The sequence below is a fragment of the Calidris pugnax genome, unplaced genomic scaffold, assembly GCF_001431845.1.
Source record: "Calidris pugnax isolate Ruff unplaced genomic scaffold, ASM143184v1 scaffold161, whole genome shotgun sequence".
Lineage (NCBI taxonomy): Eukaryota > Metazoa > Chordata > Aves > Charadriiformes > Scolopacidae > Calidris > Calidris pugnax.
This window is the reverse complement of record NW_015090955.1, coordinates 607,240-635,100: the sequence shown is the minus strand read 5'-3', so window position 1 is coordinate 635,100 and position 27,861 is coordinate 607,240. Positions and strand designations below refer to the sequence as shown.

General features: G+C 41.0%; 1 protein-coding gene across 4 annotated transcripts; it reads right to left on the bottom strand.

Moving 5' to 3' along the window:
- Positions 1 to 2,435: 2,435 nt before the first annotated feature.
- Positions 2,436 to 27,849, bottom strand: PER3 (period circadian clock 3). 4 transcript variants are annotated; one of them, XM_014952086.1, is made up of 22 exons: positions 27,341 to 27,849; positions 26,019 to 26,170; positions 25,317 to 25,432; positions 24,221 to 24,422; positions 23,116 to 23,164; positions 20,270 to 20,412; positions 19,824 to 19,902; positions 18,986 to 19,092; positions 18,579 to 18,735; positions 17,765 to 17,870; positions 17,235 to 17,360; positions 16,109 to 16,235; positions 14,917 to 15,061; positions 14,187 to 14,314; positions 13,666 to 13,851; positions 12,580 to 12,831; positions 11,292 to 12,007; positions 9,945 to 10,122; positions 9,170 to 9,350; positions 8,353 to 8,503; positions 6,284 to 6,401; positions 2,436 to 3,762 (listed from the first exon to the last, which is right to left on the bottom strand). In XM_014952086.1, exons 1-21 carry the CDS (start codon positions 27,595 to 27,597, stop codon positions 6,306 to 6,308), a joined length of 3,654 nt encoding a protein of 1,217 aa, XP_014807572.1. In that variant the 5' UTR covers positions 27,598 to 27,849; the 3' UTR covers positions 2,436 to 3,762; positions 6,284 to 6,305. The 4 variants fall into 4 exon arrangements, 3 of the variants coding, with proteins under 3 accessions (XP_014807572.1, XP_014807574.1, XP_014807573.1); XM_014952088.1 differs by lacking the exon at positions 2,436 to 3,762 and having other exon boundaries at positions 5,445 to 6,401; positions 9,170 to 9,347; XM_014952087.1 differs by lacking the exon at positions 2,436 to 3,762 and having other exon boundaries at positions 5,445 to 6,401; positions 12,580 to 12,828.
- Positions 27,850 to 27,861: the final 12 nt, after the last annotated feature.

The window sequence follows — 27,861 nt, the reverse complement described above, 5'->3', positions numbered from 1 at the left end:
ACAGGAGAAGAAACTCTCCCTGATTTTGGCTGCATAATTTATACAGATGTGTGAAAACATGTATATAGATTTGCTTGATTTAAAATGAGAATGAAGAAGCACGGAGACAGCTCCTAACTTTAGACTCTATGCTACTTGTAAATTAATAAATTCTTGATGTTTTGCAGTTATGCTGTGAGCAGTGTGGTGTTTTCTTAAAGCTCAGCACAACAGAAAGAAAGTAATGGGACAAAATGATAAATATGCAATGTGAAAAGAGCTCAAGTAGGGGAAGCAAGATTCCCATGGGGTCCCGTGGGAGCTCCCAGAAGAGCGATGCCTCGACCACCTCCAAGTTCAGAGACAAGAGGACCTTGTCCTTTGTCACTTACCATAGGTAGGAAGGGTTCCTGATGCATTCCCTGATGATGCTGAGCTGGTGAGTGATGGCAACCAAACAGTGCCCACTCCCCTCCTGCCATCCCCAAGGCATCACAAAAACAATAAGCACGTGCCAGGATCCAGCATCTGCTCCCACTACCACTGGAGTGAGGGACCAAGAGAAATGGTTCTCTCTAAGAAAGACCCAAAAATCTATTTCTTTGCAGCACCTTCTCTAGTCCCAGCTGCCCATGACAAAAGGATTGTCTGTGCATGGCACAGGCTTTCCCAGTTGTGTCTCATTACCAACAAGCACAGCAGGGAAGGTAACCATTCCAGCTGCCAGTGTCAAGGCTTTACACCCAGGCTGCAGACAGTCAGTGAGACAGACAGGGACAACATGACTTAAAAGGCTTGATGAGTGTGACCTGCACTTGTGTGGCTGCACAGACACGAGCATTACATGGACACAGGTCACAAGTGTTACCAGGACAAGCCACCTCCTGCTCAGGCACTCAGGGATTTGTTCCCCTGAGCCACAGCTTGTTTTTTATAAAGTTGTTGTACCTTGGCATCTAAAGTAAATGAGGGAGAAGACAAAAAAGCAGCTGTAAAACAGTTCTAGTCTGACTCCTTTGTATTCTTTCCAAACCCCAGGTACTTCCTGACAGCATCTGCGATGAACAGTCAGGATTTGTCTGTTCAGCAATCTTGGGAATGTGCACAAACAGTCTGAGCTGTGAACCCTGACTTTGTTCAATACATATTTCACCTAAACCTTAGCTAATCAAGGCTCACAGAAAGCTTGCAGTAAACTTCACCTAACAGTGATACACATGCTACATTGATCTCAATAATACACATCATAAATCTGACTGTGCTTTTTAAACAAGGCCTACAGGCTTGATACAATTTATGTGAAGTGAACAAGCTGTAAAACAGGTGAAGCCAGGTATAACACAGAAAAACATCCTTACAAATGCAGAGCTGCTGGATGCTCTGTGCAGCTATTTGAAATCTTCTCAACATCCATCCTTCTCTTACACAACGCAGCAAGCCAGTGCCTGTCTGGAAATTACTCCTTTGCTGCCACCTCATCAGTCAATAAAAACGTGTAAGAAAAGACTTCAACTTTATCTAAATGAATAACTGGCCAAGATAGATTTATTTCATAGATGGGAAAAGCTGCAGAGCCTAGAAAGACTGGGAAGAAAAATATATCTGTTCAATCCCACGCTTCAAGAATTGCATAAAGCAAAATAAATACAACCACAGTGATTAATAATTAAAAACAATATTACAAGCATTAAAAAGTTTCAGTAGCCATCTACATAAGAAAATAAAGGAATGAAGAGTGGTGAGGACAGAGTTAAGACGAGGCAATTAAGATATAAACCATCAAACACTTCCAACTTTCAATATTGCAAAAATACTCACTAGAAGTTATAGCATCTAAAGAAGAGATACTCAAACAACTTACTGTGTCCAAGCTGGGCCAGAGCACAGCAGAGGAGGTTGGGGGGGTGGAATTCAGCTAATTCTAATATAGTAGAATTTCAGCAGAGCCTGAAACTTCCAGTAAATTGTTTCTCTGCAATTAGTTAAGAACCTTATTGCTCTATGAGACTTGCCTATGAACTAAACCTAGGAATGTTTTTCTTTGTATTTCATCTGGAACACAAACTTTAAGGTGGTGGAGCCAATCTGCTCCCAGGGTGTTTATTATTTACCTTTTCAAACAAAATCAACACAGACAGAAGCTTTAAATCCTGCATGCCAAGCCCCAACAGTTTACACATTCAAATATAATCCTTTACATTCAAAAGGCACTTGCCCTTCGTTGTGGGATGCAATTAGAAAGGAAATAACACATCCTGAAATGGGCAAGGTAGAACGAGATATAAAAAAACCCCACAAACACACACACAAAATGGGATAAATAGCCACTACATCACCATTTCCACTGTACCCACAACCTCAACACCAATGTACAACCAGGAAAATGGAACGAATATTTTTTTTTTAAATTCTATTTTCTAAAAATTACCAAACAACAAAAGTAATCACACCCTTGAAACAGTTCTTTGCAGCATATTTTTCAGTTTTATTTATAAAAACAGTAGCTCCTGTAAAGTGTACAGTTAAAATCACAACTGTAAATTCAACCACAGCTGAATATTATTTCAATAAAATATTCCTATCAACTGATGTAAAAAGTCATTCAATTGTGATTTAAAACTCAATTCAGCTGGAAGATAAACTTACCAATACATTACATATTCAGCAAATATTTATTGCACACTGTAAAAATACACTGGGGTCCCTCCTGTTCATAGCAATGCCATGAATATATTCACACATCAACTCATCTTTTAAAAACATAATTTTATATTTATGAATACAACAAAAAAAAATTGCCAGCAAAATCCACCAAGGGTTTCCAAACTGCTGACACCCCCACAGGGGGTAGTAACTGCTTCATTTAATGTATTTGCATGTTTTTCCTTTGATCACCAAAAAAGTGACCTTCCAAGCAGCTCTAAACTCTCTGCAACATTTTAATTACGTCAGGCAAAACAAAGTCACATAAACAAAATAGAGAATGCAAATCTGGCTGCAATATTTACTCCGTTGGTCTTTCAGATAAGAACCAGATCTCACTTTGACTACTCCAGCAACCTACAAAGGTTAACATAAGCTGAAGTAACAACTACCAGTTCCTGAAAACTTATGGAAACGAGGTCCTTCACAAAAGGCTTGATAAGGCATTTGATTGCAAGATGCTATGGTTCTAGCAGGGTAAAGAGTAGCTTGGGAAACTGTTTTTTGTCCTAAACCTGGTTTTGCAATCAAGACTGTTTATGTTTTTGAGCAAATAATTTAGTTTCACCATCACACGTGGCACAGATTCACCTCTTAATTTCATGGTATTCTTTTCCACACCATTTTTTTCTGTAACCCAGGACTAGTGTAGCCCCAGACAAGGAATCTTGCGTGTGAGATTTAGCCAGAATTACAAACTTTGAATTCAAACTCCTAGGCACATGCACCTTCATTACATATGGTTACAGGGTAAGGTGGTCACAGCACTACGGAAACGGTCTAGGATTTCTGCCACTATATCATCCTATTGGGCACAAAATACATAGTAGTAGGTGGTACAAGAAGGGTTGACATCTCCAAACAAGAAATACATTTAACATGATCAAGTTTTTACGTACAGGTCAGCGTCTTGACCACTGGCAGCAAAGACAGCACAGGATACAGTGGGTGAAGTTCCCCAAATTATATTCCTGGATTTGGTATGAACTGGGGCTACACATCTGTGCAAGTCCTTTGTGTCTCTGCCTCTTTTTATACAACCGGGATAACGACAGTCATCTTTTTGACATGTTTCCAGACCTATGGATGAAAAGCATTATTCAAGTGTTAGGTACATATTACCATCCTCCTGAACTACGTCCCACTGTTTTATAGAAGGGATGACACCTATGCCTGCTAAGACATCACAAACCATTTCATTTTCATACTCAGGAAATAAACATTGTAAATATTGTACAGCAAAAGAGTCATTTTATCTAAACTTTGCTTCTGGCTTACACTTTTAAACTAGTTTGAAGGAGATGTCTGGCCTTACCTGGAGCACTCAAGTTATTTCACTAAGTCTCAAAAGACTTAGTGAAAAAAAATAGTAATTTTAATTTAAGCATAGCTAACTAGAATGGATTCTAGTGTATCAGTCTAATTTGACAGTTAAAGAAGCTTCCCAATTAAGAAAAGAACCTATACACAAAGCATCTTATTACATGTTTTAGAGCAAATATTTTAGGCAGCGTGGTTAGAAAGCAGAGTATCATACTGGAAAGTGCTGGAAAAACATTAGGACAGGTGTAAGGTATTGCCCACATTTTTCTACTTGAGTACCTAACTTGATACATGTAAACACTTATTGAAGGCTCTTCTTTTAAGCAGTGTTTAAAGTTAAACACACAAAGTACCAAGGATGTGTGGACCTCTGCTGATTTACAGCACTTAAGAAAAAACAGGTTCAGCTGAAAAAAGTGAAAGACAAAGAAATGCAGCTTAAGAATAAATAGGAAGCAATACATATAAACAGAGCAGGCAAGCATACTGTAAAAAAATAATTAAAAAAAAAATAATCAAAAAAACACTGCCTGAGTCAAATCAGCCTCAAAGACTTAAAATTCTGTAAAAAATACCTTTCCTTGAAATAAGCCTTAATGACAAAGATTGTCACTGAATTGATTTTAAAAGGTAACAACCTTTAGATAAATACAGTCTTCCTTCAATAATCTGCAGATCACAGTATTTTTAACTTATTGAATAACTTGAAGCTTACTAGTAACTGAAACTGAAGTAGTGAAAATCCTTCACATCACAGAAGAGTTATACAGAAAAAAGGGTGAATAATGTGTTACATTCTGAAACTCTTTGTTAAGAAGGCTAAGGTGATTAATAACACCAGAAGGAAAATCTGATTACATCCAGCTTTTGATATACCAAGGGGAAAACAGACAAAATTTGCTATGTTTTAGTGAAGTGTGTCCTGCTTGAAGAGCACTTTGAGACATTCAGCTTTAAGCTACAAGTATTAACACAAGAACAAGTCCTTTTACAGACTGAAAGTGGCTACCACTTTCTGAGTAACAAAGCCACGCTCCACACAAACTAATTTTTTGTCCATGGATTTCAACAGTCAGAGACTCCATTATAAAGACAAAGTTAAAACTCGTATGGGAAGTCAACAGTGACAAGAAATAATGAATATATGGTTTGAAGTTCAAGTCTGGCTCCACAACATGTGACTTTTCAAGAAAGCAGAAGAAATGAAGCTCAATCTATGGTTTTTTTTGATTTTGGCATCATCACAACAAAAACAAAACAGGGAAATGGAAGTTTTTCTTTCGCTATGTCTGGATTCCTGTCATCTAACTACTCTAATACTACACAGAAAAGGGGACACATCTCCTTCCAGAGCACTAGCAACAAAAGAGAAAATATTGCACGTAGCTACTTGAACTGATAACCAGGACACAGTGCTTTTACAGGAGGTGGCTTTCCACATGGCTACTTGAACTGATAACCAGGACACAGTGCCTTTACAGAGGTGGCTTTCCACACATCTTTCACTAAAAAGCAGATCCTGTGTAAGGAAAATAACTCCCGAATTGTTACTTCTATGTTTTTGGATTGCTATTTCTAATTTAATCTCTAACAGATATGTAAACCAGTTACCCTTAATTTAACACCTATCTTGAGAAACACAGCTTTAAAAGCAAAACCCATAATGCAACTGCTTCCAAAACACTTATTTGTTGGGCACAAGCTGGCGCAAGGCATTTTGATGCAGAATAACTTGGCCAGTTTTCAGCTGCTCATTAAAAAGCCTGCTGGATTCTCGAACCAGCTACAGTGGCTTTAGAGCCTCAGAGACCTTTAAATTAGGAAGTTTAGACCTTTAAATATGAAACAAACGAAAAGTGCTCCGTTGTTGCTTGGTTTCAATGCTGGTTTCAACGCATCTGCCTTACTCGGAGAGTGAATATGCTCTGATTTGTCAGGTTCATCACTGTAGGTTCTTAACCACTGCATCTTTTCAAAACCTTACTTGCCAAGTGTGAACAACCAACCAACCCAAACAAAAAACCCTTTGTATTTTGCTCCTCATTGAGCAACCAAAAGTCAGAAACATAACCCATTCTGTGTCAAGTCTGTAAGGTGGGGAAGGGAAACAGCCTCCCAGTGAAACACTGTCTTCAAAAGTCATGCCAGAGTGGAGGAGTAATGGAGGAAGGTTTAGTTTCACTCCTGTTGGGAGGAGACAGCCAGACAGATTCACCACTAGTGTGCAGCAAAGCCAGAGGAAAAGAGAACAGGAACTGCACCAAGCAGTTTTACTGACACAAGCGCTGACGCCTTCAGCGTTACAGGAACAGAGGCGATTTTCCCTTGTTCTCCACATTGTCATCAGCCATTGCAGCCTCACAACTTGCTTCCCTGACGTCACACGTAACACAGCCCTTTAAAAAGGAACAAAAACATAGGAATTTAAATTCTCCTTTTTATGAGTATATTTCAAAGAGTCAAATCCTGATACCATAACATGTTGCAATCTCTTCAAACCTCTCACCAATGGACTGAAATCTCTTCAAACGCAGAGATCATACAGATATTTTATTTTCAGAAGCAGGTACTTGCAACTCCAACTTACCTCTCTCAGAAATGAATTCTTTGGTTAGTGAAACATACAGTTTTAGCTTTGAGATAAAAAGGCATGTGAGTTCTTGAATTTGAAGGCCTTATCTTCAGATATTTTATTTTCAGAAGCAGGTACTTGTAACTCCAACTTACCTCATCTCAGAAATGAATTCTATGGTTAGTGAAACATACGGTTTTAGCTTTGAGATAAAAAGGCACGTGAGTTCTTGAATTTGAAGGCCTTATCTCTCAGCTTTATAAGCAAACTACTCCTTAAGGATTTGGACTGCAAACTGAACAGCAACAACACCCACCAAAAAAAAAAAAAAAGGCTGAAACACTTGAGTGTATGGACAGAATGGATTTGTCTTGTTCTTGAGAAGTGGCAGTACAATATTGAAATGAAGTAGTTAAACAGAAATCCTGAATTTCTTTCTACTGCCAAAAAAAAAAAAAAAAAAGGCTGGACAGAATGGATTTTTCTTGTTCTCGAGAAGTGGCAGTATGATATTGAAATAAAGTATTTAAACAGAAATCCTGAATTTCTTTCTACTGCCAGAAACCTGGTTGCATTCACAAAATGACAATCTATATTGAAAACATGACCTAGTGCTTAGGAACAGATTTAGCACCTTAGATATCAAATATTTATAATTGCATACCAATACATCATCACATTTGAGATGTAAACATTCCACAGAAATTTCTGCAAGATCACTGGACACCATTTTGCTACCTCAATCAAACACGTGTTCCTAACCACAAGATTTTTATCAACAAGGTACCAGGAAAACAAAGACCAACTTTCTGTTCTTTTTCCAGTGCCAAGGACATAGATTTCTCAATTTTTCTGCTCTAAGAATGCTACATTTGAAAATATTAGCACACAGGACATGCAGGGCTATAGATTATACATTAGATTTTTCTGCTGCATGAATACATGAACACAGTCCACTCTGCCTTGAAATTTTCTGTACAATTAATCAGTGGAGCTCCAGATTGTTGTAGGGTTAGTTCTGCCTTGCTCTTTTCTTCTCCATAGCACCTGGGAGCACTTTAAACTGATTACAACATTCTCTAACACATAGTAATATAAATCAAAAGTAGTTTACAACATTCTCTAACACATAGTAATATAAAAAGCAGTTTATCAGAGTGCCCAAGAGTTATCCTTGCTCTTTTCTTCTCCATAGCACCTGGGAGCACTTTAAACTGATTACAACATTCTCTAACACATAGTAATATAAATCAAAAGTAGTTTACCAGATAAAATAATCAGGCATAAGATACCAATATTCTTGAGGAATTAATCCACCTACAAAAAGCCAGCTATTTTTGTGTTTCTCACTGTATGCCTGAGCCTCCTCTGTGACTATGAGCACTTTTCAGTTTGAACATGCTTCATTAATGTTCCAGTGCTATATGCTATTAAATCATAGCAGCAATCAGCTTTGTAAGAAAAAACCAAAAAACCTAACACCAACAGAAAAACTATCACTAGATAGGGACTCATGTGAGAGCATGACACTGTTCCTATTCATCCAACAGTGTGGCCAAAGGGACTTTGCTACTGGTGGTTCCTACACAGTATTTGTGTATCATGGAAAAAATACAATAACAACCTGTATTTTGGCATTTCTCATCTGGTTAGTGTACTCGAGCTCATTTCCTTCTTATATTTAGAAGTAATAGCCAACTGCACTGATTAGAAACAGCACTGCCCCTGGTTCACCAAGGCAGGAACAAACTGCTGGTCCCTTCCCAGCTCCTTACCTGGGTGCTGATCTGCAGAGGGACAGTCTGGGTCCGGATCCAGGTGTGCACCTCTGCCAGCTCCTTCTTTTGCCCATCTGTAAACCATGGCTGCTGCTTCCTCATGACCATCAGCTTCTCCAGATCCTCCTTTAAAACTTCCTCTTTAATTCTGCGGGCAACAGACACCTGTGAACACAGCTGTACTAAATGAAGCAAGGCCAGCACTGATTACAACCCCAGCACTGATTACAATCCCATCCCAAGAGTCTATTCAACAGCATCTACAGCTGAAGTCTAAACATCACCAGCCATTGAAAAGAAACTGTACTTTGTTATGTCTTATTTGCTTTGTAAGGTTTCTTCCAACACTGGCCTCTCGGGGGGGGGCTGAGTGGGTTGTTGTTGGTTTTGTTGGGGTTCTGTTGGTGTTTGGTGTGGGGGCTTTTTGTTTTATTGTTTTGTGTGTTTTGTTGTTGTTGTTTTTTTAAAACATGGAATCTCTTTACAAATGATATATAAGCTAATTGCAAGCAACTTGCAAATAACATGCAAGTATTTTTACACCTTTATGCATTCAAAGTACAGGACAATAACCAATCCCCTTAACACTTCAGCAAAAAGGTTACATGTTACCATGTTTTAACTGATGGGGGAAATGGGGAAAAAAAAACCAGACAAAAGGAAATAATCAGGGTGTAAAATGCACAAACAGAAAATTAATACCAACGAAACTCCAAGAAGGTGTACGTGCACTGTCTCCATGGTCTCATTTTTAATTCTACAGCTCTATGCACAATACCAAACTACATGTCAGAAACTGTTGATGTCTTCCAACCTGTTAGGCATTTGATAAGTCATCAGAACTCTCTCAGGTGTGTGATCCATCATCACCCAGGCTGACTCATGTTTGGATTTATGAGCTGTCCCTTTTTCTTCTGCTTCCTGATTCTTCTCTTCTTTGGAAGCTTCAGAAGAATCATTACTGGCAAAGTACTTGCTGCTTTCGCCACTACCTGCTGAGAATTACCATGAAAAAAATGAGTGCAGATACCCGAGAAATCCTAGTAATTCAGCTCAAAAAGTAAAAGAACACCAGTATATTCCTGCAAGCCAGCTCTGTAATCCCAGATGACTGCTCGAGCAAGTGATTACTACCTATTGAGAATTCAAAGATGAAGTGCATTCTACGAAGTTACTCAAGATCTCCAAAGCTCTACATTCAAAGATGAAGTGCATTCTACGAAGTTAAATCTCCAAAGCTCTAGTTACTCTTCTCAAAATTAACTGATTCAACTTCCCTGCTTCTGTTTCAAGAGTTCCTGCTCTAGGCAGATTTACCTTTACTCAGACAAGACCTAAGAGAATATCTAATGCAGAGAAAAGTGATAATGAGCAAAATAAAAGAGTGACTTAAAGGAAGAGCTGCTTAGATTCCCATTTCCAACTACAGTGACTGAAACAAACTTGGCTTCAAACACTGCAAAGTGGTGAAAAGGAGAGACCACGCATCCTCTTACTGCCGTATCCCATCCTATTACAGTATCTTGCCATGAATTACCAACACGCTGGAAGCCATCTAGCACCAGCATCCAAATGTCAAACTTCCCTACCTGTGCCACAAGCAGAAGTCTTGTTGGAGCAAGAGCCTAAGGAACCAGATAAAGCTGATCCACTGCCTGATGCTGCTGAACCTGTACCCAGCTGGGAGTCCTCGTACAGCGAGCGGTCGGTAAATTCACTAGCAGCACAATGGCTGGCACTGTTACTGCTATCTTCTGGATCACTGTTCTGGAGATAAAAATCAAAACAAACACATCCATGGAAGTTACATTTAAGTCTGAAAAACTTCATGCACGTACTGAATTTGTCACATGTTGACTAAGCTCTCGTATCAGTTCAATAGGCTTAGAGTTTCTAGCTCTGGAAACAAATGGCCACGTACTGAATTTGTCACATGTTGACTAAGTTCTCGTATCAATTCAATAGGTTTAGAGTTTCTAGCTCTGGAAACAAATGGGTGTCTGGAACTCAGCACTCTTCAGGGGTGAGATCAACAAGCATCTGGACTCTACTGATTTCTGCTGTAGATTCTTCCCCACTGGGTCGAGATACTGTACTGTTGCATTAAGTTAGTATTTTCTGCTGACAAGAGAGCAGGAGTCAGTTCCCTTCACATCCTGTTAGATGGCATGAAGCAGCCACACACACAAGCCACGGTGTGGAACTACAGGGAAAATGAGAGTCTTCCCCTGATTCACCCTGTGAAGCTCACAGCTTCAGCAGCCACAGGAACACAACTCCCCTTTCGGGACCCTACCCTGCAGTTTCAGCTGATCCAGCCTTTCCAGCCCAATCTGGATTCAGGAGCCAACATTTTTTTCCTTGCCTGCAGAGCTCAGATTCCTGCCTCTGAGTTTACCGCGGAAGTTGGAGAGGCTTTTTCTATGCCCATGTATGGAAACCGACCCACACGGATCCCTGTTCTTCGTTCATTAGCTGCATCCCTGGGAGACAGAGGGAGTAATTAGAAGCGTATCTTCCCTTTGTTTTGGTTCTCCACAGAGGCTGTGGGACTGGGTGAGAAAGGATGCGAATTGCGCAACGCTAACCAAGTTCCACATGCATAAAAAGCCCCAAACCCAAAATTCCTGCTGGCAATTTAACTGAAAAGGCTGCTGCCAAAACATTAAGTGGCTTGTGGCAGCCTAGACCAGAAGATGTCACATTTCTGTCATTTGCTCAGTGCCAACACTGTTCTGTTAAAAGTTCCTACGGGTGCAAGTTAAAAACAACTTTTTCCACCTCCTGTGCTCTTTGTGCCTGCAGTCCACATAGCACAGCCACCCAAAAAAGCAGCTAACAAAATATGGTGACCCTGAAACACAGATCATCGCTGGTTTTGGTGAGCACCACGAAAAGTCAGTTTCTCCTCTACATGAAAAATTTGCGTTACTTACACATTTCACTTCTGCACGGGCTTTAACACCAGTACTAATGGATAACTCCATAGGTTTTGGCAGCTCTTCCTGCAGCAAATTCAGCTGAAGTGGGGAGCTGCTGCGGGAGCTGCTGAGCAGTAGGGCTGGGTCGTGCTGGGCTTCCAGGGCTGTGGCAGGAAAGGCTGGAAAGGGCTGACCCACAGAACGTGATGCCACTGGTGATGGAGCAGGGTGAGGGGCTGGAGGTCGCGTCGCGCATGGATAGGAAGCAGGGGGGTAAACATACTGAGGGCTGGGAAGAAAGACATATTGAGGCATCTGAGCATAAATGGGGAAACTCTGAAAAAATACAGCCATAAACGTGCCTATGTTTGGGGGATAAAGTGCTGGGCACGGCTGTGCTTCACAGCATAGGTGTGACAATGACTCAGGTTTTAACGAGTGCACGGGAAGCTCCTCTCCTACAGAAGAGGCTGGAAAACTAGAGATCGGATCCGAACAGCCAGGAAATCCCATAGGAGGAAGGACATTCATACTGGAGGAGCTCAGATAGGACACTTCTGAGGGAGAGAATGACTGTTTCTGAATTGTTCTCTTCTCACATGGAAGACTATTTCTAATTTTACTAGAAGAATGGCTGTCTGAGGACTGTCTCTGAGCTTTCTGGCGCTTGAATTTTCCGTGTTTGCCTTTCTTACAGGTAGCTGGGTTCATCTGCTTTGAAGGGGAATCTCCTGAGGAAGAAAGACAGACACAATCACTGAAATGACTGACCTAGGGAAAATAAAAAGAAAGAAAAAGAGGGAAAAAAGAGAAAAACATCCAGATAATAAAGAAAGAAAAAGAGGGAAAAAAGAGAAAAGAGAAAAACAACCAGACAACCGAGTGTGGCTTATTCTGAGAACTGACTTTCCTCTGGGCAATTCTTCCACACACTGATGATGGATTTGCTGACACATCTACAATATTTTCCTTCATGTCATCAATTTTGTTATTGATCATTCTGGCTTATCCCAATCAGGTCGTTCACATTCCTTCAAGGGCAGCCAATAAACTACTTGGCATTTGCAGGGTTTATTGCAATAATTACCTGCTTTGTAAAAAGTCTAAGATAGCAACATACAAGACAGAGCAGACACCTGCGTGGGCAATGCTGCTGTCAAGCCTTGGCAGTTCAAAGGAAGTATTCTGTTTACAGCCATCGTGAAATAATCACTAAATCATACAAGGAAGAAAGACCAAGCTAGCAGTGGAGTCTGGTTCTAAGTCATCTAATAGGTCTATATTTCTCAAAGCTGCTGCCTACCTTGGCCACAGGAATGTCCGTTGTTACTTCTGCTCCCCTGTTGAAGGTAAGTCCTAAATGGAGAGAGCAAGATCCTCTGGCGGAACTTGTCAACGTAGTTCTGCTCCTCCTTTTGAGTGTGGGCTGACAGTGTCTCTTTGGTGAGCCCAACTGGCTTCAAGTCCTCGGGTACCGTAGTGAGACTCTGAGCATTCACAGGAGGCAGCTCAATTTGTTCACTTCCAACAGTAGTATCCTCCATTGTAGTCACTTCTTTGAAGATGGAAGAAAATAAATCACTCACTCTTTGCTCTGGCCTTCTGGTGCGAACTCCCACATGCAAATTACAATTACATAGAATACAAAATACAATTACATTATCCTCCATTGTAGTCACTTCTTTGAAGATGGAAGAAAATAAATCACTCACTCTTTGCTTTGGCCTTCTGGTGTGAACTCCCACAACACCCAGAGGGTTACACAGAAAATAATCTCATCTGAGCAGATATAGGCTGCAGATGCAGTGGGAGAAAACACCCTTTATGCTTAAATATAGTTACACAACCATCAACTGAGCAAATTATTACGTATGGTCTGGAAAACTTAAAAGTCACTTTGAAGTTACAGAGGCACTTCTTTTTAAATGCTTTCTTAGTACAATAGCAGTTAAATACTAATTGTTATGGGTTTTTTTCTGTGTTAAAATGAAGTAACACTGTCCCACTAGTCATTTTTATTTTAATCCTCAATGGCCAAAACTCCATTTTTGTGTTTGAGATGTATGTGATGAAGTTAAAGGGGAAAGAGAATAGTGCACTCTGTTAAAACTAGGTCTTATTAAAATATCAGATGTATGTGATGAAGTTAAAGGGGAAAGAAAATAGCGCACTCTGTTAAAACTACGTCTTATTTAATATAAAAAAAAATTCCAGGCTCTAGTTTTGTTCATAGTGTATCTAGAGGTACCTAAATTATATTTCAGAGTTCATATTAATGAGAATGATCTCAAACGGACGAAACTTTCTCACTGTGTACTTCAGTCTGAAAACATGGTACACATTTAGAAATCAGTGAGCCAGGTCAGTGTGTTGCAAGTGTGACCAGTACCTGATTCGGGGTGCGGGACGTGCACTATGGTGCTGCTGTAACTGCACTGGCTGGTGACAGACACCACGCTGGGAGCCTTGGTGGACAGGGCCAGGTCTGCCAGAGGAGCTCCAGCCACGCCTGCAGTTGCCTGGTCTCTCAGCGTCTCTTCCCCACCAGTAGATTTTGGAGGTTGGGAATTAAGTGCTGAAAAGATAGTGGTGGCTATTGGTAAATGACAGTTTCCATATGGAATTTAATTCCAAGCATTGTGCTCCCAATTCATCAAGTCTGACTTGTTCAGAAACAACCAGTAACTATGCAGACTATAAATATAGTCTTATATACAAATAAATGTAACATTCAATATTCATACACCAGTGCAACGTCAGCACATACTAAACATGTCAAAAAATGACCAAGCAACAGCCAACAATACATGTTTTGGTGCATTCTGCCTTCAAAGACTTAATGTTCTAGCTCATGCTAAAATCAATCAGTTGTTGCCATTCTATTATGATTATCAGTATACTCTGTGTTACCTTCCAATGCCTCGACTTCCTGATGACTTTCCTGGACTTGCTTGTCATCTTCTGAAGATGACGATGACGTATTTGCAGAAGATTTACATTTCCTTTTCAATGCTGGAATGCTGCAGCTCTCTAGATATCTGAAATAAAAGCATATCACAGGAAGCTCTCCCTACTTCGTGTTTTTTCTCCATTTGGAGAGACAAACATTTGAATAATCCAAACTGGAGATCCAGGGGTCGTTAACTAGTATTTTAAATTCACTGCAGGAAGCTCTGGACACATATCTGCTTTCCAAGGAGCATTTTAAATAAAATCTATCAGTTACTCTTAAAAAAGAAAAAAGAAAAAAAAAAAAGAAGAAAGACGATATTATCCACCTTGTTAAAAATTACTGACATTTTATAAATTACATCAACTTTCTGCTTTATATGGATGTTCTTAAAGCATATATTGAGATGACATTGACGTATTATGCCCATGAAAATTCTCTTAAGACTCCTATTGCACCAACGGTGAAACTACCAGTAGACAGATGTCAATAGTTGCAAACAGAATCTTAGGCTCTAAGTTCTTCACTACTTTGTAATTCAGATCAACCGAGCATTGGGAAAGATTTTGTGCCCAGAGAGGCAGAAAACTTTACAAACAATCCCAAATTCATCTTACAACTTGAAACCCCGTTACCTTCCACCAAATAATCTTAATCTTGTATCACTAAGATCGCTCCATGGTTTATTACCTGATGATACTATCAACACAATTGATCTGCTGATAGGAAGGAACACGCGGAGTCGTCTTTGTATCATCATAAAATGCATTGCCTAGTTCTTCTGTGCTATCACTTCTCAATGACTGAAGAAAACAGGAAGCAGTGTGCCTCTTCCCTAGAAAAGAGGAAATTCTCAAAGAGTCCTCTGAAAGGCATCTGAACACTACCTCCACTGAGACACACACATATACACCTCAAGATACACATACATATAGGTATATTATACAGGAATACATGGTCTATAACAGACACAGCTCTCATCACAAGTTATTCTGCACTTTCATCTCAATTGACATGTTTCAGGGCAGGGGAAAGAATGACTAAAAAGAAAAAAACCCACACAACACCTTAAATATCCACCCAGAACAACTAGTAAACAGAAAGAAAACAGCACAGAAAAAAAACCATTTTATTTAAACTGTAAACAAAGCTGCAATTAGTATTACTCTTCTCGGATTTCTACATCACAGAACCTAACCTGTAATTAACAGTAAATTACAGCTTTTTATAGCACCGATACACTTGGTCAGAGCAGTACCAAGATTCACAGTGCAGTCCTCTTATCAATGAGACTAGGTGTTAATTATAACACTTTTGTAGAGAGTATCACAGTACAAAATATTTTAATACAGATTCCTATATCGAGGAAGTATCCAGTTTTCACCATGTATTTGTGCTAGGTGCTAACTGCAAATAATGTGCATTAGCATAATATGAAGCAGTCACTAAACCACTATTTCAGTGGGAAGGGGGGGGCATGTTTTCCAACATATGGATTGTTTCCAAAACTCCACATAAAGTATCTAAGGGAAGCTTCTATAGTAGACTTACACTTGCTACAAGCAAGTCTGCATTTTCACTAGAAAATGTTAAAATAAAAAAAGTAGAAGTAATATTAACCTAGAAAGAGACACATATGTTCCTCCATATCTCAGGGAGCAGTTAAAAAGTTATTGCATCTGCTGAGAGTTTTTTTGGGGTGGGATTTGTTGTTTTTTTGTTTCATTGGATTTTGATTTAAAAACAAACAAACAAAAAACCCCAAACAACAAAACACTTCCCACATTCAAGCCATGCTAAACCACTATCTTAAGTTCTTCAGGATAACAGCAGTGAGCCAGACACATGGCTATAGAGGTAGAGGATAACTGCATTTACTTACCTCCTAGCCCTTCTGAGCTCACAGCCGGGTCGTTTCCATTCTGTGGCTTGCTTCTTGATGCGATATACAGCTGCTGTCCCAGATTCTTTATTCGGTTGACATCTGCACAAACTTGTTGCAATGTCATCTTGAAATAAGTGAAAACGTGAAGTCAGAATAAAACGAATAAAAAGAGGCCACAGGAGACCATTAAGATGGGTTTGGGCTCCTGTATTCTCCAGACTGAAAAGGAGTAGACTGCCAGCCTAAGCCTAGTGTCTATTAGTATTTGTAAATTTCATTAATCTAATTATCATGGTTGATTTAATTAATTTAACTATGATAAAGCTCAAACAACCTCATCATTTGAATGTTTTAATCACAGAATCATCTAAGTTGGAAGGAAAGGAGTCCAACCATCAACCTAACACTGCCAAAACCACCGCTAAACCTCAGCACTACATCTGCCCAGCTTTTAGGTACCTCCAGGGATGGCAATTCCACCACTTCCTTGGGCAGCCAATTCCAATGTTTGATAACCCTTTTGGTGAAGAATTTTTTCCTAATATCTGATCTAAACCTGCCCTGGTGCTATTTCCTTTGGTCCTATTGCCTGTTGCTTGGGAGACTGATACTGATGTGAGTCTTGGGAGTGGGAATAAGCTGATGACTTACCCAGGATGCTCACAAGGAAACTAGGCAATTGCTGTGTCTGTTTTAGGACAGCACTGTTTCCACCCTCTTCTATAACAGTCTACACTGTACCTCTAGTGCCCTTTTTAAAACAAAACAGAAAATCCCAAGCAAACAGAAACCTCTTCACATGCATCAATCCTCTTTCTGGTTGCATGGTTCTACTTTTTTCTCCACTGGTCCTCTGAGAAGGCTGATCTTAAGCAAGTCTTCAACTTACTCTAGCGAACTACTGTAGTAGTTATCTGCTCATTCTAGTCAGCAAAATTAAGAGCAAGAAACAAAAGCTAGTATTCTATAATTAACCAGGTTAAATACATTTAGCTTGAACAAAGCTGTATCTTCCCACTTCAGTAAAATTCATGATGTATAGTGCACACATAAAAGTAAAAAATAAAGTTTTAAAAATGACATTTTTGCTACTTTGCAGGCAGTGACACGTTTATAGACTTACTGGTTCAGTTATTTCCTCTGCACAATTCCCATTGGAGTCACTCGAAGATGCTATGCTGATATAGTGCTCATAAGAGCCATTGCTTCCAAGGCTTCCATAACCACTGGAAACATTGCTGTGAACTGGCTGTATGAGGGGGAAAAAATAGTATTAAAAAAAATCATCCTCTTAGAGTACAGAAAGGGAATAACATACCTTGCAACACAGACCTTCAAGTAAACAAAGAAAATTAAGCGAAAAGTCAGTATTGCTCTGGGCTCTACCACCTGCTTGGGAAAAATTCTCTACCATGCTTAAAGCTGTTTCAGGATGCAGATTTATCTTTCAATAAAAAGGCTTGGCAAATATGTAAAACAAAGTATTTTTCTCTAATGAGGTGGGCCATATTTTTAATGCTGTCACACAAGCCTGTCTCCAATTAGAAATTTCCTTCCAGACCTTTTAAAGATGATTCCCAAACAGACCCAAGTTTCTTTAGCCCCTCATTCAGAAGGCCACCCACTGTTCTGAAATTCTTTCATCTTCTTTACCTGCAGAAGCAGCTTGTAAATTTGTCCTTGCAATTCTCTTATCTCTTTCTCAACACTGCTCATTTCTTTACTTCTTGCAGCAAAGACGTCTTCATTCAGAGGGCTTCTGGAGAAAGCCAGAAAAAAATCATTATTCATTTTAAGTTGATGAAGGAAAGGTAGCTATAAACAGAGTTACAACATACATATATTTTTCTAAATTATCACTATTTTATTTTGACTGCTTTGCTGAATCAATGCAAAGGGATGCAATCTGTCCCAGGAGCAGCTCTGTGGGGCAGTGTGTCACGTGAAGCCGCAGGGGAGTCAGTGCATCCCCCCAGTGACACGAGTAAAGGCTGACAAGCACCTACCCCTCTGCCTCCTTCCCTCAGGAGTCAAACACACCCCATAAAATCTTGAATAAAAGATCACTTTGAAAAGTCAAAAGGCCACCCCAAAAAGCCATTTCCCAAGAGCAAGGCAAATCTCTTGGAAACTAAGGAAAAACATCTGGAAAATTAACTTGCACATTCAATACTACTTGCATTTTTAAAAGAGGTTACTTTGGTAAATATTTACATTCTGTATCAAGTGAATGTTCTAGAAGAAAACAAGCCAGAGTTGATTTTGGCTACTTGTCTGTCAATTAATGTTTTGGGTTTGCTTTTTTGTGAGCCAATCATGAATGAATGTCAACTATGTTAAAATGATCTACTTTTTACATTGCTTTTTAGCTTCTACTCACCTTGTCTAAAACTGGTATTTTGATTTTAGACATGTCAGAATATTCAATGAAAAGCACTTTAATAGATCAAATCTACAATTGACTTACGTCCGGACTTTGTGTCGGCCGATGATGAACACCACTTTCCTGCTCCAAGGATTCACAAAACTGGACCAGCTGGTATCCAGTATGACATAATCCCCATTTTGAGTACAAAATCTGATAGGCAGATGTTCGAAAGGGGATTGGCCAGCAAATTTCAGGACTGGAAAAAACCCACACAACCAAGAAACAATGTTTATTTCATATTATGACACAGCAGTGCAAACACAAACACTAATGACTGAGGTCCTTTAAAACTCTGGGTTTGAATTTGCTATGACTTGAAGATGGTTGTTTCAATTCACTCATTAATTTGTTTTCGTCTAGGCTGCAGATCAGTCACATATTGAGTAATATGATAACGAAAGAACATTAGAACTAGTAGAAATTCCTCTTAAAGCAACTGTACTTACTTTTCCTGTGAACAGCAATCATCAATGGACGATCTTCTGGGTGCAAATACATCAGTATGGACGTTCCAATTAAATCCTGAGGTAAGTAACCCAACAAAGGCACTGCTCTGAAACCCGAACACATTATCACTGATTATAATATTGTTTTGAGTATTTACATCCTTAACTCTTTGCTTGTCAGTGAAGTCCCTGTGCACAATCTACAATGGCAAGAACTAAGGCTACAGAACATTTTCCAGACCATCTAATAATCCTCCAGTCCAATGCAGACCTGTAAATACCAATGACAAACATTTCTGTGCCTGGAGGTCTAACAGATTCTCACATTTGCAGGCAGTTTTGTGCTTGTCTAGATGAAAGGGGAAAAAAGAAAAAGATCTTGAAGAAACTGGTCACAGGCAAAGTGTCAGTAAGAAATCTGACATGGATGCTGCAAAATGTGTTGTAAAAACACTCTTGTGGCTTTGCAGGAGACAGCTTTAGTCTGGCCACATTTATTTGACCCAGCTCAGTACAGCTGTATCTCCACACAGTCAAACCCAGAGCTCTGTGTTACGTGGGTTTTCCACTGTCTGTGTTACCACAGGCCTCCACTGCCCTCAATAAACAGAACTGCAGTGAGTTTTCCTTAATTCATATTTTAAGTCAACAAAAAAGATTACATTCATGGAGTAGAAGATGATTTTCCATGAGCAGACTACCACAAAACTACTTTATTTTTTTAACTATTGCCATCTGCACAGTTCAACTACTTTACTTGGGTCTCCAGCTGCATGACCAAAGGATTTTTTGCTACCTCTCCATACACACCCCACAGGTCTTAAGATTCAAATCTCACCTGTCATCTATTTCAAGAAAAACACATCCAGGGGTGTGAGTGGTGGTGAAGATTCTTTTATCCATAGGAATTCGAGGAGCTAATAGAAATAGAAATATTTACTGAAACAAAATATGCACTAAGACAGAAAACCTAACCATTACTTTTGCTCATGATAGAAAGTTACTGGCTCCTGCACTTTTTAGCTGTGCGCTGCTTTCTGACCAGTAACTCATAGAGACAGGTGCTACAGACTTATCAAAAATAGACATAGTGAGAAGAGGTCAAATGCTTTGGGACTTTCAAAGGAGGCACAGATGCTCCAGATTCACATGCACACACACAAACATGAACTGCAAGTTCCACAGGTGACACTACCCAAGCACAACTTCTAAACAAAGGATTCAGACTTTCGTATAGTGCATTTTCCTATTGTCTTGTTTTTCCACCAGCGTCTCCTGACTTGCCTTCATATCCAGAGTGAATTTTCTCAGCCAAAGCTAAGCAGCAGGACTCTGCATCCACGTGGACAGAAGTACATACGTGGACCAAGTATGGGGTGATTCGGAAAGGGTAACAACGTGTTTCTTGTTCTTGATCTTTACCACCCCTGAGAAAGAGTAAAAGGGATTAATGCACTGGTTTCAAGACTCAGATACTTTATGCCAGGCTGAGCACTCTGCACAGAGAAGTCACGCTGAGCACACAGATTCAGACAATCAGAATCTCCCCAGGTCCTACACACACTCCTTTGCGATCCAAGGCCAACATGTTCAGCAATACTGAGCTCATTCCTTTTAAAACCAAGTAGGTGTTTTGCCTCCAATACCTGCATTCAGAGGCTGTTCTAGAAATGCCATTACTCCAACGGTTAAAGACCACCTTCTATTCTCAGTCTGGATGTATTAATAAGAACCACTCATTTGATCTTGTGCTCTCCTTCAAGTTTAACAGCTCTTTTTCTGTTCGTTGTTTATTCTGTACCATTTTTAGGGAAAACGGTAATACTCTGTCTCTCACAAGTATTGTTTCACTGAGATAAGTAAATAAAGCTCCTCCAGCCTCAGTTCACAAATAGTTGTTACTCTTTGATTGTCCCCGCCATGACAATTTGTCTTCCTATAGAACATGTGCGAGCAGCAACAGCACATGACACCCTAGATGAGATCTGAACCAGGGCTTTGTAACTGCATTAGCAATTTGTGGATTCACAGATTTGACAGAGTTGGAAGGGACCATAGAGATCATCCAGTCCAACTCCCCTGCTAAAGCAGGACCACCCAGAGCTTGTCAGAGTACATTGCTCAGGGCTGCATCCAGGTGGGGCTTGAAGATCTCCAGAGAAGGGGACTCCACACCCTTCCTGGGCAGCCTGTTCCAGGGCTCTGCCACCCTCACCCAAAAGAAGTTCTTCCTCATATTTGAATGGAACTTCCTATGTTCCAACTTGTGCCCGTTGCCCCTCGTCCTGTCACTGGGAACCACTGAAAAGAGTCTGGCTCCATCATCCTTCAACCCACCCTTTAGGAACTTGTAAACATAGATGAGGTCTCCCCTCAGTCTTCTCAAGGCGAAAGAGCCCTGGTTCTTTGAGCCTTTCCTCATAAGGGAGGTGCTATAATCCCTTAATCATCTCTGTTGCCCTACGCTGGACTCTTTCCAGCAGTTCCCTGTCTCTCTTGAACTGGGGAGCCCAGAACTGGATGCAGGATTCCAGTTGTGGCCTCCCCAGTGCAGAGCAGAGAGGGAGAACGACCCCCCTTTGACCTGCTGGCCACACTTCTCCCTGTGCAGCCCAAGATTCCATTGGCCTTCCTGGCCACAAGGGCACATTGCTGGCTCATGGAGAGCCTGCCGTCCACCAGGACTCCCAGATCCCTTTCCTCAGTAGTACTTCCCAGAAGATCTACCCCTAACCTCTATTGGTGCCTGGGATTCTTCCTCCCCAGGTGCAGAACCTTACATTTGCTCTTGTTGAACCTCATTAGGTTCCTCTCTGCCCAGCTCTCCAGCCTGTTGGATGGCAGCACAGCCCTCTGGAGTGTTGGCCAGCCCTCCCAATTAGGTATCATCAGTGAACTTGCTGAGGATACGTTCTGTCCCTTCGTCCAGGTCATTGATGAATAAGTTGAACAGGACTGGGCCAAGTATTGACCCCTGGGGGATGCTGCTTGATGCCTCCAACTTGACCCTGCTCCATTAATGACAACCCTCTGAGTTCTGTCACAATTGCCTGCTCCTATTGCAAGTGCTTTTTCACCTGTTATAATTGGACATTATCACTTACACTAAAAGTTACTTTCTTATTCCACACTTAGTCTTGTAAAATGTTTGTAGAGAGAAGTCAATGTGATAAAGACACTCCTAACAGCTCCCCCTTTTGGATACAAACGGAAATTGAATACAGCAGAAGTTTAACCCACAAAAACCCATTTTCAAATTTTAGTCTAGTGTGTGCTTGTGAAAAAAATACTTCTACTCAGGAAGCCCACATAATCAAAAGGATCTATTATATAAATGAAGAAGAGTTGTCATATGAAAATCTCAAGAAAAACTATTGCAAAATGTCTATGTATCCTAGGTACAAACAGTCACCCCAACTTAAATTGATATACGTCCTGCCACATTGATTCCAAGTGCCCTTACACAATGAAAGAGACAAAGGTGATTTTAGAGCTCAGGGTTTTTGAAACACAGATGAATGAATCAATGATTGGTTGAAAACCTTATACCTGCTCAGAAGCAAACAGCTCTTACTGAAATCAAGAGACCGCTCAAGTCTGAAACAGAACTACACTGAAGATTACAGGCCAATTTCTTTTTTTTTTTTTAATTATTTCTTTTAGCACCAAGATTAGCCAGGCACAAAGCAACAAACTCCATCTATAGCGACAGCAAATAGTGTCTCATGATTCAGGTCTCATATTGGGACTTGGGTGACTGAGTTTCTGTTACTGCCTCTGTCACAAACTCTTGAGCAATCTTAAGCAAAACCAGCCTTTGCCTCCACTCTCAAACTGTAAAAGGGGGAGCAGCAACTTTTCACAAGATCATTCTTCTCCTGCACAACAGTACTGAAGGGAACTGATCCAAAAGAGAAATGTATGAACAGTTTTCCTTCTATCTCCATGCAGGTTTAAGCATCGCTATGTGAAACATATCCAAAATGTCCTGCTGGATGCCAATATTAAACACACAAGCCAATTTTGTAATGGAGTTCCATGAGCTCACATTGCTCAGTTGTAACAACAGAACACTCTTTCTACCCAGTACTGTACCCTTTGCAAACATAAAACTATATGAATGTACTTGCCTGATTCTGCAGAAAAAGGATTTCACCTGGGCGTATTCGTACAGAGAAGCTAATAAGAAGAACACACATTGAAAGTATCAGTTAATATCCTTAAAAAGGTCACACCTATCAGAACTATTTTAAATTCTGCATTCTCCAGACTTTCTGATCAAGATCAAAGTCTTACAACCTGCTCTTTATTAGCTATTGAATTAACTGTTCAACAGTCTGCTCCCACCTCAAACACCATCTCTCTTCTCCAGCCCACTCAGTCCTGGAGAAATGGCTGACCTGGAACTGAATTTAGAGGAAATGCACATGATCTAAACCACTCCTTTTCCCAGTGCATCACCATAGCAAGGCAAGGCAAAAATTCCCAGTTTTATGAGCCATGTACCAAAAACTATATACAGCCGAGAGTTATGGGGAGGACAAAATCCAGTTACAGTTCACAGCAAGAAAATAACAACTGCATAGGGGTGCTGCTGCTCTGCCAGGCAGGCACACAACTGGCTCACAGGGGGTGGAATCCCCAGCGTGTGAGCATTAGCAGCCTCTGATGTCTCACATCCTTTGGCAGGAAGGATTCTGGATTTCCCAACTCTGACAGCAGAACAGCCCCACGGCAAGGTGGGCAGAGATATGGTCTTGGCACGTGAGCCACACTTGAACTGCTCACAAATAATATAGGACTCTAAATAGTCATCATTTAGGCACATCTGGCACCAAACAGCAAGTCGTTTAAAACTCGGGTTCAGTGAGCTGTGCTCAGAGCAGGCTGACCATAAACACAAAGCACCTAAGCAACTGTACGATGTAGATTAAACAACTTTAAACTCACCGTTAGATCTTTAGCTCCTTTTTAAAAAGCAGAGCTATTTGCAATAAGTAAGATGGTACACAAAACAACAGAGTATCTGCCTTGACTTACCCCAAGTAAGAGTTAAGCCTCTAACAGACCAGCTAGGACTGGCTGCATAGCTACACAAGGTCTCAAAGTGGAAAGGGAACAAGCGTGGCCCGTGCACATTGCTGGCATAAGCATTTAAAACAAACAACTACTCTATGCTCATTCTGCAGAGACAGGAAGACACATATAGCCTTTAAGAGCATCGCCACGACCCACCTGCTTGAGTTTCCATGTTCCAAAGTGGCAGGTGGGACTGATCAGTGTGTGCATAGAACACACTCACATCCTGAGGTACCAGCAGCTCCACGAACCGGGAGGAGTCCAACACTTTCTTCTTACAGTTTAGAATGGAGGCTGCCTGCTCAGAAATATGCACCATGCGTCCCGAGAGCAGGGAAAACACCGCCACAAACGTGTCCTGCAAAACAAAGGGTGTTAAAGGCAAACCTCCTCCAAGGTGTGACAGCAATATTGTAAGGATAAAAAACAAACAAACCCCCCAAAAAACCCAAACCAACCCCAAAACAAACAAACAAACAAACAAACCCAAAGCCATTATACGCCACAACCTAAAGCAGAGGTTCAAAACTCATTAAGCTAGTGTTCAATTAAAGTTGTGCATGAGCTACCACTATCTCCAATGCTACAGCAGCTTACTCATGCTAATAAGATTGCAATATTAAAACTGAAACAGATTACAGTGATGCTTGCCACTGTCCAGAATGACTGGTTATCACTCCCCACGTTTCTCCCCAAATTTCAAAATATTCACCATAATTCCACATACAAAAATATTCCGAGAACTTTTCAAGTAGAAAGCATTTGCAATGTTTCTGATAAGCAGTACTCAACATCAAGAAACACTCTTTTCATTAAAGCACAGCCAGAAAGCATGACACATTCTGCAAATTAGGAAAAAAATAATTAAATACAGCAGTACAAACAGAAACCAAAGTCCCTCGCAACTATGGGCTTCATCAGCTTTGAAAACATTCTGCTAAGTCTGTCTCAAGAGATTACTATGCTTTAAGTGAATTCCCAAATAAGATTCTCAAAGAGATATTTGTTGCTTCTGGTAAAAAAAGAAAAAAAGAAAAGGTATGTCTTCACTTACTGCTGTTGGGTACCCTGAGTCAGCACAGATAAGAATTAGTCTGATCTACATTTAAAAACACAAATGACTCTCTGGCTAGACCTTAAAGGCTTTTTAATTTTACACATTCAATTTCCACAAAATGACATAAGGAGACTATTTTAAATAGAGAGTGAAACAGCAAATGATGAACTCCTTCAGTGTGCCTGAATTCCTTACAGTGTTTTTTGGAGTGTGCTCAGATGCAACTGCCACCAACTCTTCTATGCTGTATGTCATCACGTCTGTCTGAAACACCCTTCGGTCATTCAGAGCCTGGAAAAAGTCATTGTTTGCTAATAAAAAAAAGCAAAGAAAAGCAAAACAAACACAAGGAAGTCAGTAAGAAGACCATTTTGAAAGTATTTCTTACAGCCCTTGTACTTTTGTCATCTTTTTGGTCAAGTCCAAGGTAAGATGAGGAAGGTCTGTGTAGTGACAAAGGAAAAAGGAATACTGATTATACTACTGGAATGACCATTTTATGTTACAGAAAACGAGCATGAGGAAGTAAAAAGGACAGAACATGACAGCAAGAGAACAATTATAACTACTTAGTTCTCTTGGAAAACACAGACCATCAAATAATTTTTCAAAGTGGGACAGGAATGCTGATTTTTCAATATATACACAGAAAGTTATTAGTAGGCACCTATTAGCTATGGAATTCTGAAGAAAAGAGAAGCAGTAGGTGGGCATTTCAATAAAAAAGATAACATGATTATTAAAAAAAAAAAAAACCAACCCACAGTGCTTCAGAAAGTCAACTGTTTGCAGGATAACTGGAATGCTTTCTTTTGTTTTTACGTTATTTGCCAGACACATCTATTCAAACTAAGCTGCTGTACAGCTTCTGTGCTTCCAGGTTTTTTCCACACATACCTTGGACCTGCTGGACACACTGCAAGGCATAGTTGAGAGCACTGATTGTACTGGGCTTGCTGGAACTCCTTTTCTCTTCAGGCAAACATCTTTTCATTTCTTGGATCATCATCATCAGATCTCTGTGAGACTGGCTCCAATTCAGCTGCTCACTGTCAAACAGAGGCTAAACTTTACCAGAGAATTCTGGTATAGGAGCTTCTTTTCTGTCAACTATTTAAAATTATTCACTAAATTAACACTTTATGGGCTTAGCTGCAGAGTCACAGGAGACCCAGAAATGTCCTAATGCTCATTCACTGTATTTCTTGTTGTATCTTTCTCACTTCTTTGCTACTGAAATCTTTTCTCCTCCACCTTCCTACTTTTCAATTCCAAAGTGTCATGGATGGCAAAGTCACATCATAACCAATCTGCTTGGTAAAATGCTTAGCAACTAAAAATAAGCTGATGTTTACGCTAGATTTTCTAAATCTATCTGGTATCAAAATAATGAATAGATGCTGATTCTTTAAGTATGCACGTTTTCCTAGCCTTGAAGCCTGCATCTGATTATAAGCACTTCGGGGAAATGCAAGGTCCTCAAAATACACCCGATCCAAAGATTTCATTCCTCACACAATTTGGGACTCTTAATTATACTCCTAACAGTCGTTGGCCTCGACAGCTGCAAAATCTCCCTCTTCTTACTTATTCACTGACTGAATTTGGGACTCTTAATTATACTCCTAACAGAGTCGTTGGCCTCAACAGCTGCAAAATCTCCCTGTTACTTATTCACTGACTAAAAAGCAGTCAATATCCTCAAAACGTGGACTGATCCTAATCCTACAGAGGAGATATGAACACCATTATTTAAAATACCTTTTGTCCACTTGTTTTTTTTATTAGTATCGTTCTCTTACTATGTAAATCACTAAGTTCAAGTATTGTACGTTAACTTTGTGTGTCAGTTCAACATTGCAAAAATTATAGCTCTTGAACTCTTTTTAATGGAAAAAAACCCCCCACAACTAACTAGCGTCTCATTGAATTTCTGAACTTTGAGGGAAAAATACTGTTTAATTTCTGCTTTTCTACTGCCAAACGCAAAGTAAGTATATGCAGAATATATACTTGGGGCCAGTGACGTACCTGGACCAGCCAATCTAATAATTAAGCGATGAGCTGATGAGGACGCGCAGGGCGCTCTCTCACCTACAGGCCAGGCCGTTAAGAACACGGCCGGTCCCGACCGGGGCGGGTTCCCCCGGTGCCCCGGGGAGCTCCCCACCCCAGCTGGGGCTGCAGGAACGGCCGGTCCCGCACGCCGTCGCGCTTACCCGTTAACTTTGCTTTGCTTCCCCGCCGAGCAGCCCCTCGTCCGGCGGCCGCAGGGATCGCTTCTCCCGGGGCTCGGCTCCTTCAGCCGGTTCCCGCCGCAGCCGCTTCCCGCACAGACGGAGCCGGTTCCCGCCCGTCGCTCTCCCTCCTGCCCGCCCGGCCCGGCGGGGCTGACCACCTCCTCCCGCTCGTCGCCGGCCGGTGGCCAAGGCTCGCCGTGCTCCGAGCTGCCTCCCCGGAGCTCGCCCGCGTCCATGGCCGATCCGCAAACCGCCGCACCGCAGGGGCATCGACCGCCGCGGCCTGGACTCCTCAGCCGGCCCTAGACCCTCAGCCTCCGGGACGGGGACGGGGGCGGGCCTGCCCGGTCTTGCTGCGGGAGACAGCGGCACCGCCTCGAAGGGACGCCCACCCCCCGCCCTCTTCAGACCGACCCTCCTACACGGGGGGCTCCCTTCCCGCAGCCCGGCAGCGCCTTAGCCCCGCGGAGGCAGACCCCCAGCGGCTGAGGGCGGGCGAA